At 40.1% G+C, this 13,006-nt stretch overlaps 1 protein-coding gene across 2 annotated transcripts in view; it reads left to right on the top strand.

Annotated features, from left to right (window-relative positions):
* insyn1 (inhibitory synaptic factor 1) overlaps positions 1-11,026 on the top strand; it is a 66,106-nt gene extending 55,080 nt beyond the window's left edge. For both annotated transcript variants that reach the window (XM_032560739.1, XM_032560740.1), the window contains exon 3: positions 9,407-11,026. In XM_032560739.1, coding sequence (XP_032416630.1) covers positions 9,407-10,201 — 795 coding nt within the window. In that variant the 3' untranslated portion in view covers positions 10,202-11,026. The remainder of the gene's footprint in view (positions 1-9,406) is intronic.
* Positions 11,027-13,006: the final 1,980 nt, after the last annotated feature.

Below are 13,006 nucleotides of genomic sequence, written 5' to 3'. Positions count from 1 at the left end.
AGGGTCAATTCTTAGAGTAGTCAGTATGTACAGTTCTATATGACACACTTGAGTAAAAGTATGATAATTTCATATTTATCTTGGAATTAATTTAATAGTTAGAAATAAAAATGTATAACATGTTTTAAGTAATTTTTTTGATAATGAAAGCTACTCCTTGTGCTGCTGAAATATAAAATACATTACATATATTTACCATTTTGATTCTGATGCACATTTAGCTATTGGACGCCTAATAAAAAAAGAAGGTAGTTTTCATGTAAATATAGTTTTGAGTTGAATATTTTTTTCCAATACAGCTTTCTGTAATGGTAAGCTAACGAGCTGATATTAGCCAACTACCTAGTTGGGCTAAGCGGGAATCGCAGCCAGCTGTTTTACAGACATGCCGCTACTAGCTAACCAAGTAAACAAGTGTTAGCTTAATAAAAGTGGCTCCCCATTAGCTCCCTCATGATGGCTGTCAGTTTTTCATCCATATTTCCAAACAACCTGATATATGTTCCATATAAGTTATGAAAAAGTGTAGAAGTCATCTTTCAGCCAGCTGACAAAGAGTTTACCATTTTGATTCTGATACACATTTAAATATTTGACTAATAGAAAGGAAGGTAGTTTTCACGTGAGTATTGTTTTCAGTTGAATATCTTTTCCAACATTGCTTTTTAAAGAGTAAAACTGGTAAATTAACAAGCTGATATTAACTAACTAGCTAGTTGGGCTATGCAGAGTCCAGAGTCAACTGTTTTGCAAATGTGTGACCAATAGCTAACCAAGTAAACCAGTGTTAGCTTCATAAAAATGGCTCTCACTTTGTTACCTCGCAATATGTTTTCCAAAAATATTTCCAAACAACCTACAATATAGTTCATATAAGTGATGACAAGGAGTGTGGAGCCACAGGGAAAGGGTGTTGTTGCTCTACACTACTGGAGAAAACTCTCTTGTAACCTTCTAGTTGTTAAATTACCTAAAATAAACTTTTTGTCTGTCTGCATGTGGGAACTGATTACCCCGTAGAAAACTCATAAAGAAAATGCAGATGCCACACAAAAAGGACCACAAAGAACACATTTTAACTGTAAGGCAAGAGTGTCAAACACTGTCCAGTTGGAATTATTTTTACAACTTAAACTTAAAACATATGGTCTTAAAAGTACAGTGTGAAGTTAAACTAATTCTGTTGGGTCTTATGTGTTTATCGGACTAAAAGAACTGATATTGCTTTGGACGGACCCTGGAGAAAGAATTACTCCAACTACCTAGTCGTTGCAAAGAAAAAGATTTAAATAAACATCATAAGATTTTATAGCTTTTATGAACACTAATGTCTGTTTTTATATCTTGTTTTAAATATTAGTTAAAACATTTTTTTTTTCAAAGCCAATATACTGCCAAGGCCTAAATAACAGTCAGTGGGGGTGATTTTATTTCCTAAATCACACCTCTGCCAAAGAGGAGCCTCTTCAAGAGCTTTTACATGACTGACCATGGCCCTGTGTTAGATTATCGTGGACTGTCATTGCCATCACTCCAACTTTCTGTCACAGACAAGGCTCAAAGAGCTCTCTTTCACTCTGACCCTCAATTACCCAGCCCAATCATCTCTGACAGGTGTTGAGGTACAGTAATAAACCCCCGTCTGATGGCGCCGAGGCAACCTCTCCTTTAAAGCACCTCTGAGAGCTGTGAAATGACTAAGCTCCGAGTTGATCAGGTGCTGTGAACACAGTTGACTCATCGCTGCTGGTTGATAGTGTGCAGTGAAACAGAAAAAAAGAAATTACAATAACACTTAAAATTACCGCAACACTCACTCGTTTGGTTGAAATTTATAGAAAAGCCCGTATGGGAGAGACGTTTACTATGATGCACAGAGAGATGCTCTGAAATTAGACCAATTAAACACCTACGTTTGAAAAAGAAAAAAATTCTAAAATTTATATGATCAGAATACGCACACGAAAATGACTGACACGGTTACAATCGCGCTCTTCAAACCAAACAGTGATGAAAACAGCCATCGGCAGAGTCTTTGAGAGAAAATTAAAGACTGAAGTTACAGTCAAATCTGCAGCACTTACAGAACATCAACTCTCATACAATCCATTACAGCTCAACTGTGTCGAAAATAGTCTTTTCAGTCACAAAAATAGGCCATCGCTGTGTCATAAACTGCAAAGAGTGTGAGAGCCATAAAAAGAAGCAGAGATTCACAGGCTGCTTTTTCTTTACTCTAAACTGCCTGTTCATATTTTTTACTTTTTTAGGATCATCATGGAAGAAGTAGTCCAGTGAACCTGTCCAGTAGTAAAAATAAAAGAGGTACAACATGTATCGGCATGATGTTATTCACCCATCTGAATGTATCAGAATATCATCTAAAAGTTATTCCAGTAAATCAGTTCAAAAACTGAAAACTTATCTTATCTATTTTTGTGGCACGCAGGGCTACATTTCAGGAATCCATTTCAGTTCATTCTTTATTAAAGGTCACATCTAATAAAATCCCCAAATTCTGTTTCTCAGCAAATTACAATTTCACAAGGTGAAAGTAATATAGGCCTTTTTTCAAAAAAAACAAAACAAAAGAAATGTAGTATCATGGCCGTCACGATCGCAGAGAAAACAACCGACGTTACAGCTACTGAGGAGATGATCACCGATGCGTTCCACATGCTGGGTAAGCCGCAAAAGGTCACTGATAAAGAAGCTGGCTGCTTAGAGTGCTGTATCCATATTGTATTGAAGGAAAGTTTAGTAGAAAGTGAAAGTGGGGTAGAAACAGCGGCACATGCAGAAAGAATACCTGGATCCTTGAGAAGCAAAATAGTGACATTCCTTGAGTCAAGACAACATCAATCATTTCCTGGACTAAGGAGAAAAAGGACTGGATTGTTGCTGAGGGATCCAAAGCTGTTTTCTATAGATGAAAAAAAAAAAGTTTCATTTGGAAATCAATAACCTTGAGTAAGGAGTAAGAGCGGGAAGCACCAGAATTCACGTTGCTTGAGGTTCAAGTGTAAAGTTTTGGCTCCTGTACAAAGAGAAGCCAACGACGGTACCATGCTATCAACGTGCTTGACTCGCTAAATGACTTGATCTGAACCTCATGAGAATCTGCGAGGTTTTGTCAAGAGGAATATGAACGACACCAGAGCCAACAATGTAGATGAGCTGAATGGCACAGTTAAAGTAACATGAGCTTCCTTGATATCTCAGCAGAGCCACAGGCGGACCACCTTCATGTTAGGCTGCACTGGTGCAAAAGGAAACTAAACGTACTATACACTAATATGGACAGCCTCTGCATTCTGTATTTTTAGCAATCTCACATAATATTCTAAGGAAACTGGATATTGTGTTGTTAGCTGTAATTCAAAATGATCAACATTTGCCTAAATAAACATCTAAAATACACAAATTCATTTAATGAATTTATTAGGGTTTTTTTTTTTAGTTGGATTGCTGAAAGAATTCATATATCTAATTTATTTCGATGCACCTGTACATCGGTGGTTATTTTTGGTCATGAAAAAACATTTTCATTTGTAGCAGCACTGTGACATAGTCAGCGTTTGTTTTATTTCTCTTACAGGGACGATTGTAAGCAACGTGTTCCTGATGGGCTCAGTTCATTAAATTAAAATAATTCAATAAACTAAAAAACTTTTTTATTTATTTTCAAGGGAAATTAAAGGCTGCCGTCACTCATATCGTCAAAGTATCTCCAGAGTAGTTGTGGATGGTGTTGCTGTGAGCAGTCAGACTTGCAGTGAATCTGAAGAAGCCTCTGTTGCTGTTTGACAAGCTAGCAGCTTGATTTCCAGGCTTCAGAGACAATATTTCACAGTAACGGCATCATTAATGAAGCACAGCTAATCTGTTTCATTTGCCTTTGACGCCCCTCTTTAGATCTTTGTTTGGCCATGCATCCACGAAGCCTCCTTTTCAAATCATCTGAGATTTGGGGTCATAGTTCAGACGTTATTTAAGTTTTTCCGGTGCTAATCGGCTGCTCCCGGTAGTAAAAACAATACCTTGCAATACCAAAAGTACAGGCAACAATCATTCTGTTGCCCAAAAGCTCCCAAGTCATTCCAGTTTGTTCTCCAGTTTCATCACAACTTATTGAAGAAGGAAAGTGCAGAGCTTTCTGTTGCTGCTGCATAAACCATCCAGAGTCTCAGCAGACCCTTTAAGTCAAGACAGTTACAACACTTAATGAACCTGCAACATGCCGCAGTAACTATGATGCAACCTCCAACTTCCAAGTTTAATGATGTTTTGAAATGCACCTGATAATTTTTAAATCCGCTGATTAATAGTTGTCTAAAGAAGTAAACAAAGCGTTTTAAGTCTTTCTCTCTCTCTATCTCTCTCCCAGCCTGGAGAGGCATTTTACATTAACGGCTCCAACGAGTTAAAGTCTGCAAATCACAGAGCAAACAGGGTTGAGTAATTCAGGGATTAGAGGATTCATACAGCCCAATTCCCTCAGACAGTCTGCCAGCAGACGCGCACCGTCCAGGTACTCACGAGGTGTACGATGATGTGGCTGGCGGATCTGAAAAAAAAGAAAAAAAGAAAGACTCATTGACAGATGAACCAAAGCCAGGCAGGAGGTGGCGTACAGCTGGATTCAAAATATAGATGGTTTCACTTGACGGCATGAAATGTCTCTGAGATTCAGCAATTTTCTGGAGTTATAGAGCCTTTCAGGTTTTCCATATTTGGATTTCTTAGGATTCAAACATAATTTTCTTCCATCTGCTACTGAGGGGGGAAAAAAATCAATCCTGCAGAGTATAAAAAAAGGTGTTGGGATCATTTAATGACTCTAAAGCACACAAAAGTCCATGCTTCTACAACAGCAACTAATTTATTCAACATTATTATAAAGTGCTCACACATCCAAATCTCTCTGTCATCAAATGCAATAAAAAACTGTTTAAATCTTTTTTTTTTTTTAATCATCATTATTAATGTTCTGTTTATTGAGGGTGTATGAAGAAAATGAAATGTATGCAAAAAAATACCTAGTCTCTGAAACTGGGTGGTAATGCTCAGAATTTAATTAAAAGTTGTGGATGGACTATTTTCTTGGTTTAAATACAGGGATGAGATTTAAATTTGTGCTGCAATCACACTTATTTTGCAGTCATTAGAGCCCGAGAGAAGCAAACACTGCAAATAATTATAATTCTCAGGGTGAAATTACAGTTTCTCCTCTTCTCATCTTCATTTATGTCACTAATCCACGTGACCTCTTTTTTCTCTTTTTTTTGCAGAATTAAACAAAAGTTCAAAACAGAGCTTAATTGCTGGATAGTTTGGGGGAAAATGCATCGTTTACGAGCTACGTGCGCCGTGAGTGTTTTCGTTTCACAATCCGCTGTTGAAAGCCGAATGTGCTGATTGAGGGAGCTAAAATGTCAAGTACAGAGGGCTTGGATTTTAGGTGTTGTCAAGCAAAGCAGCGCAATTTCAACTGAAGGGCATTCTATTCATCAAACACTCAACACTGCGGCTCCTGATCACAGAGGCATTCAGGTCAATTTAGAGGGAATAATAAATAAAATGTCTTCTAGTGATATGTTTTCATGCAACGGTGGGATATTTCTATTCATTTTGGCACAGAGTAGAGAAAAAAACAAACATTAAGTATGAATTTTAGAGTGTGTTTATGAATTAAAAAAAAAAAACCAAAGCAGCTTTAACCAATCAGACAACGGGCTACTTTCCGCCTGCTATTTCGTGAGTCGTGGCACGTCGTCAGTGTTACGAGCTCATTCCAGAGGATATTTAATTTTGTGCGGATGCGACATGGAGCAATTTAAAACACCTGTCCACAGGAGGCCGTGGTGGAAAACACAACCCATTTCAAACACATTAACAAACAAATTTAGGTTTCACGGATAAAAAAAATAAAAAATAAAGAAATCTTGGAAAAGCAAACAGATCCATTAGCAGCTGTGAATAAATCTTGGCTTTTGCTGAACTTGGCAGTGGAGGTTTTGGGGCGGTTGTGCATTTGTACATCAGTAGGATGTCAAGCACAGAAAGCCTCTGGAAACGTCATGTTATGCCGTACAACAAAAATTCCACTAAGATTTAGTCTAACGCAAGCTCACAGCCATTTCTTTTAGAATAATTCTGGTCTACTGTTTCTGCACATTATGTATGAGAAAAATGTTGTTTTGTGTGCAAATGAATAACTGTGAGCCATCTGAATAATGTAAGACTGGGGCAAAATAAAGCCCTGAAAGAAAACACTAACTGGTACCAAAGGAGCATATGCTATGTTTAAGTTCTGCTAGGCTTTTTGACTATCTTTGCTTAGTGTTCCTGTGGTTCCAGATGTTTTTGAAAGTTTGTTTTGATACTGTTTGTTGGCTCTCAGTTTACTAATTATGCAGACAGCTGCAGGAGCTAACATGAATGTAAGTTGTTGTGAAGGTGGGAGAGGAACAGACACAAAAAGAAAGAACTACATTTAGGGATGCTATGGATCAAAATTCTCAGCCGGGGAAAGCTGTCGAAGATGAGGCTGGGAGTAGCTGCGTTTCCGTTAACCATAGCATTGTGCAAATTGAAATTCCGAAAATAAATTTCCTTAATGGGAAAATGGCAATTTACAAGAAAAATTAACGCTTTTTTGATTAAACACTTTAGTGTTACGGTGAGGTGACGTTTTAGCCGTATCAAAATAGATGTATTTGGCAAAACCTCAACTGGAGCACTTTTTTCCACATCACGAGTCATGTGATCAACAACCGGATGTTACTGCTGGTGGAAAAGACGAAGAAGACAACAGGAAGTAGTAGGAGGATGGTGGTTTGCTTTGGTTGTTTTCAGACAAGGTGCCGCTAGCTCTACAAGAGCTCTCACAGCACCGATCAGTTCATGAAAAGTTTGAACGTGTTGAATCCAGAAATATTCTGTAAAATCGCAACAACAATCTCCCCAAAACGGCGCATTCGTAGCCGCTCCCAAGTATGAGGAACCTGTCGCTCCAATGCCTGAATGAGACGCCGTCTCCTCTGATTACTGATGCACCAGCGTCATGTCTGTCTTATGAATATTTCTCAACTGTTTACAGGGAGAGGGAAGTCTGGGCCTCCCTTCTGAAGCTGTTACCCCCGCGACCCGACCCCGGATAAGCGGAAGAAGATGGATGGATGGATGTTTACATCCTTCGTTTCCATGATTTTTAATGACTTACCATGTGAACAAGCTGATTCACTTGCGGTTTTCATTTCATTTCGTTTTCAATGGAAACACCGCAATTGCCAAATTGTGTTTTTTCGACATGAGGAGAATATAGACAAAGATTTGTGCACATTTGTAACGAAAACCTAGCTACTGATAAGATCGGCTCCAGGAGGAGCTGTGTGGCTTTCATCCCGGCTACGAAACAGTGAACCAGATCTTCACCTGCGTAGAATAGCTGAGGCTGTCGTGGGAGAATGCTTCTTCAGGATACGTGTGTTTTGTGGATCTGAATACCCCTAAGGTATTATATAAAAGGGGCCGCAGGATTAATGGGGAATCCATGTGGCTTTTGAGATTGATCAGGATGCCCCCAAGGCGAATCCCTTTGCAGGTCTTCCAGACATGTCCCGTTGGGTGTAGAAGAACCCAGAATTTGTTGAAGGGACCGTATATCCAGTCTGACCTGGGAACATCTTGGGATCTGTCAGGTTGAACTGGAGAATGTTGCCACTTAGTGAAAAACATTATATAGACTTACTTACTCACAGACTGACGCCTTTATTTCTGCTAATTATGATGATTTTCTGCTTACAGCTTATGAAAACACAGTATTCAAAATAGTACATCAGACCAATAAACAGAAATAAATACAGAAATAAAGGCTTACTGAATATTATGTTTGATACTGGTTTTTTAAAAAGTCTCGTCTTTTTAGCTTTGTTTTCACAAATAGATTAATGCATCTAAAATCTTTTTCTTATTTTTCCATCCGGTGAAGTCATTCTTTTGTTTGCTTCGATGTATGACGAACTGTTGAAGATCGATGCAGAACATTCCAGTGCAGATCCGATTAGTCGGTGTTTAGATTAGTCTTTTCTAAATTCTAATGTGGTGTCAAAAAGCATAGAGTTCATTTTTCTTGTTAAGAGGGGTTTTTTTGCACATATTAAGCAATCTTTGTTTTGTGCAACATTATTCAGTTCAACTTTGATCAGTGCAAAGCAGGAATGCCTGACTGCGGTCCTCAAGAGTTGGTGTCCTGCATCTCTTAGGCGTCCCTCTACTCCAACACAGCTGTAATAACGGAGGAATTTCCTTAGCATGTCATCAAGCTTATGCGGAGTGTAATGACATTTTATTTTTATTTTTTTTAATTTATGCGTGTTTAGCATGGGAAACAAACATGCTGGATACTGGGTTAGGTAAGACACCTTGGATCTGGCTGTTTTAGATTCAGAAGGAGAGATGATCAAATGAAACAACCCCTCAGTTTTGTGCCATGGGTGGCCCTGAAACACTTACAAACACACATCGTTAGGGGCTAATGGTTAGCGAGACACAGGACCCTCACAGCGCTCACAAATTAATCATATGTTGTCAGTGCCTCCATTTTGGTTTGTTTTTTTTCTACCTAGTGCCCTAAATGTTGCTACATAACCAATTTAACAGCAGGAGTTGCTTTTTTTTAATAGTTATGTGTCAGCTAGCTCTAAGACAAATTTATTAGATGAATCCATCTCCATCAGCACATCAGAGGAACAGAAAAGCCTTTTTGTTTTCATTTTTCTGACTTTAATACACTGTTGTTAGCTTATAAATCACTGAATGGCTTAGCACAACATTAAGGATCTGTTGTCGTATCAACCTTCCAGACCAGTCAGGTCTAGTGGTTCTAGTCTTCTCTGCGTCCCAAGAACCAGAACCAAACACGTAGAAGCAGCATTCAGTTTTTACGCTCAACAAATCTGGAGCAACCTTCCAGAAAACTGCGAAACTGCTGAAACTTTAAATCCTTGAAATCAAACCTAAAAGTCCATTTGCTTAGAGTTACCTTTGATTAAAAACAGCTGGAACATTGCTTGATATATTTGATGCGTGTTTGATGATTGTTTTTGATGATTTTGATGATGAGCTACATTAGACAAGATCACATGCTGACTGCAACTGGATAGACAGACTGACTCACTTTGATGAGAAATACAGCAGACTTTTAATCTCTGAATCAGATCTTGGAGCACGTTTAGATATTAGAGTCTGAACAGCTGTGATTAAAGATTTTACCTTTCCCCAACATTTACTTTCAACATTAAATTTGCTTAGAGTAAACACGTCAGAGAACTTATTCTCCACGTCGTTGGCTTCTCTGAAACATCTCAATGGTTCTTTTGTTGTGTCCTCCTTCCTGCTCCAGGTGGTGGGTCAAATCGACAAATTAACGTCTGACTTCGACTTTGACCAGGAGCCGGATGATTGGACGGTGGCCACAGCCAGCAGCACATCCAGCAGTGAGCGGGGTTTGGGAGAAGCCTTCAGGCTGGACTTTCTCAACGCAGATGTGCTCTCCGACAGCTGGGAGTTCTGCAGTTACCTGGAGGCCGCCGGCGCAGCCGCCCACAGATCCAGCGATCTACGACAGGACCTGGGTCAAGGAACTATCCCGACCCAGACCCCGCCCCCCACCACTGCCTCGGTCTACTCCCAGATGAATGGCGGGCTTCCAATCCCCAATGGGCCACGCATCATTACTCCGGACTCCTCCAGCGAGGAGGCCAGCAGCTCCACGCACAGCCAAAAGACCTCGCGCACCTCTGGCACGCGGGAGAGAGTCCGCTTCAGCGACAAGATTCTTTACCACGCGTTGTGCTGCGACGACGACGAAGAGGAGGAGCAGGAGGAGCTGCGGGAGGACAAGAGCGGCTGTGCCACGCCAGACAGCGACACAGAGCCAAGTCTCCTGGGCAGCTCAGTCGGTCCCAAGCGTTCTTCCTCTGAGCACTCGCTCCTATATAACTGTCTGGACCCTTCCTATGGCTCCTCGCCGGTGACGGCGATGACGGGAGCCCACACGCTACCCAGGAAAGGTCTCTTAAATCCCGGCTGCCGCAAAAAACTGTTAAGAAATAGCAGCACACAAACTGTCTCTGACAAGAGCACTCAAACTGTACTGCCCTATATTCCAACCAAACAGAAAGCAAAGGACCACTGAGGAAGCAGGCGAATCTCATGAAGAGAACTGTGCATTATTTAATATTAAATACATAGCTCATAGATTAATACACAAATAAATAAATTACTAAATAAATAAATGATATATGGGAAATCACTTGACTACCCAAACTCATTCTGTGGCTCAGGGAACACACAAAAGGAAATCATATAAAATACAACGTAAAGTCTAAAGAAGTCTATCCATACTCAGGTTAAAACTACAATGAAGGGACCTACAGTGGGGGAAATTAGTATATTTTATCTATTGCTGAATTTTGTTTCTAATTTAGTGAAATACGAATTTGATCCTGAAGCAAAACGTGACTTAATGCTTGGTGGTGATTCGTAAGTAGCACTCCGTAGTTGGTGACCAGATTCACAGACATTTCAGGAGGGTTTTTTTTTTTTGTCTAAGCCACTTAAAATAAAAGTGTTGAGACCTTTATTTTGACAACTCGAGATGTCTGCTCCTTCAAAAGTCCACATTGTCATTTCTAAAGGGATTATGATCTAAACCCTGGTTGGTTTAGTTCTCTGTAGAACTTTAATGTGTTGCTTCTCGTGCTGCATTCAATTTACCTGGGAAGTGGGAACTCTGAGCTGGGTTTGAAGACAGACCCAAAGTGGCAGCGCTCTGGTTGAGAAGTCAGAATTTCAACATGGGCACAAACATTGCTTGCAATAGGTCTTGTAAATGTTATTTGCTTTAATTTCCATAAGCAAACATCACTTTTAGTTTTTCAGGTTAGAGTTACAGGCGTTACATGTAACATTGGTTTTAGACACACTTTTGAATGTGTGTCTAAACATGTTTCCACTCCAACTTCCAACTCCAGTTGATGTGAGCAGCGGCCATATTGAAACACGAAGTCCGCCTCAAGTCATAACTGAGGATAGTCAAAATTGCTCCTATGTTTCCCTGTGGGAAATCCAACTTCAGAGGGCATTCCCGTTAATCTTCCTGGATTTTCCCCGTTCCGAGTAAAACTTAATGGTGCATTAAACCCCTCCCATGTTTCCTCCACTTTATGGTCTGGGTCATTTTCATGCTGTAAGAAACGTCCCTAATTGATCTTCTTCATAGTGTGAGATCTTGCATGGAGCTCTAAAGTTTTATTTTATTGCAAAATAAAACTCACTTTTATTTTTGCATCTCTTTTGTTTTAAAGTTGTTGGACCAGCAGCGCCCTCTTTTTTACCAAACTTCTTGCTAATGAATGGGGGAAATCCACGACATCGTTTGACAGCTCTTTGGTCTTGCCCATGACGGTGGAGAGGGTTCAGTGGAAGTGGTGGATTGTATGGAGTATTTGATGTAGTTTTAACACAGTACGAGTCCAAACCATTAATTTCTTGGTAAGGAGATAAACTGACAAATTCAGCAGAAGATCAAATAATTATTTACCCCACTGCATTTAAGTGAATTATTTTAAACAGAGAGAGAAAGATCTCAAAAATCTTTCCCCCTCGTCACACAATTGAAGGAGTCACAAGGAGAGAAAAAAAGCAAAGGTTTGTCTATCATGTGTAAGCAAAACGCCACTCATTCTGTACCCTAAATCTGTATAAACATTGGCTTTTTTTCATGTTCTGGTAATTTCAAATGTCAGGAGGATTATTGCTTCCAGGACGGAAATGTCTCTAGATGCATGTGTCAAGGCGCTTCCTCCTCTCTTTGATGTCAACAAACGACTCTGAGCGTAGAGTCAGAAAAACAACACCATTTACCTTCGGTCTCATAAACCATCTCATTGTGATCGCTCCTTGGTCTGCCGCGGAGCCTGAAACGTATGAGTGACAGGCAGCAAAACAGATACACAGGCACTTCGGAAGTAGCGCTCCACAAAAGTGACATTTCAATTTTTGTCCTTCGATGTGCCTGCTAGCGGCGACACTCGATGTAGAAGCGGAGCTAAATAGCAATTGGGTGGATGAGGGGCTTTGGGGGTGCGGGGGGAGGGACAAGCGCTAAAGGTTTTGTCTCTTCAGTGGCCCAGCGGGAAATTGAACTCGGTAGAGCAGCATTTTATTCACAGGGCCAGCGCCAATAGCCATTCCTGATCAATATGTTAGAGGGAGGTTGCAGTGAGAGGTCTCTTTGCTGAGCGTGCAAGCCACTCTCCTGGGATCTGTGAACAAAAACTCACAGTCAGATCTATTTACTTACACTGAGCAGGACAAAAATTAGAATTGTAGCCCTAAAGAACTGACATTTCAAAAAGTGTGGGTCCAGGAGTGGGAGCTGGTGGCTGAAGAAAAGAGTGTACTCGCTCAATGATTTCTCTTTACTTTATTTCTTTTTTTCCTCTATTTTTTTATTTGCTTTCCCCACACACCAATGTCCTACCCTGGGAAACAGCTTTGTGAGTGCGGTCCTCATACCCTTGTGTTTTCAGAATTGAAAAGAAAAGTGAAATGTTGAAATCTTTAACGGGAAAATCCTTGCTGACTCCGGTGAGGCCGACCTTTCTGCCTCTGGTCACCCAGTGGGTACTTAGCCTTTCATAAGAGGCAGGGATTATGGAGCCTTCTTTTTCTGCTATATACGGTGCCTTGCGCAAGAATTTATACCACTTGAACTTTTTCACCTTTTGTTCACCATAGTACCAAAGTTCAGTTCATTTTATTGGGGTGCTATTTGACCTGCCAACCTAATGCAGTGCTATAATTAGGCAGCAAGAAGAAGATCCATGGTTTTGAATTATTTCTTTACACATTAACATTTGAAAAGATTGGTGCAACTTTACCCTGATGCTCCATTTAAAATCCAGTCACTTGCCTTGCTGTATGTAATCTCATTCAA

Source organism: Xiphophorus hellerii, chromosome 4 (genome assembly GCF_003331165.1).
Source record: "Xiphophorus hellerii strain 12219 chromosome 4, Xiphophorus_hellerii-4.1, whole genome shotgun sequence".
Taxonomy (NCBI): domain Eukaryota; kingdom Metazoa; phylum Chordata; class Actinopteri; order Cyprinodontiformes; family Poeciliidae; genus Xiphophorus; species Xiphophorus hellerii.
Note: the sequence above shows the minus strand (reverse complement) of the source record. Positions and strands in the feature narration are given on the sequence as shown.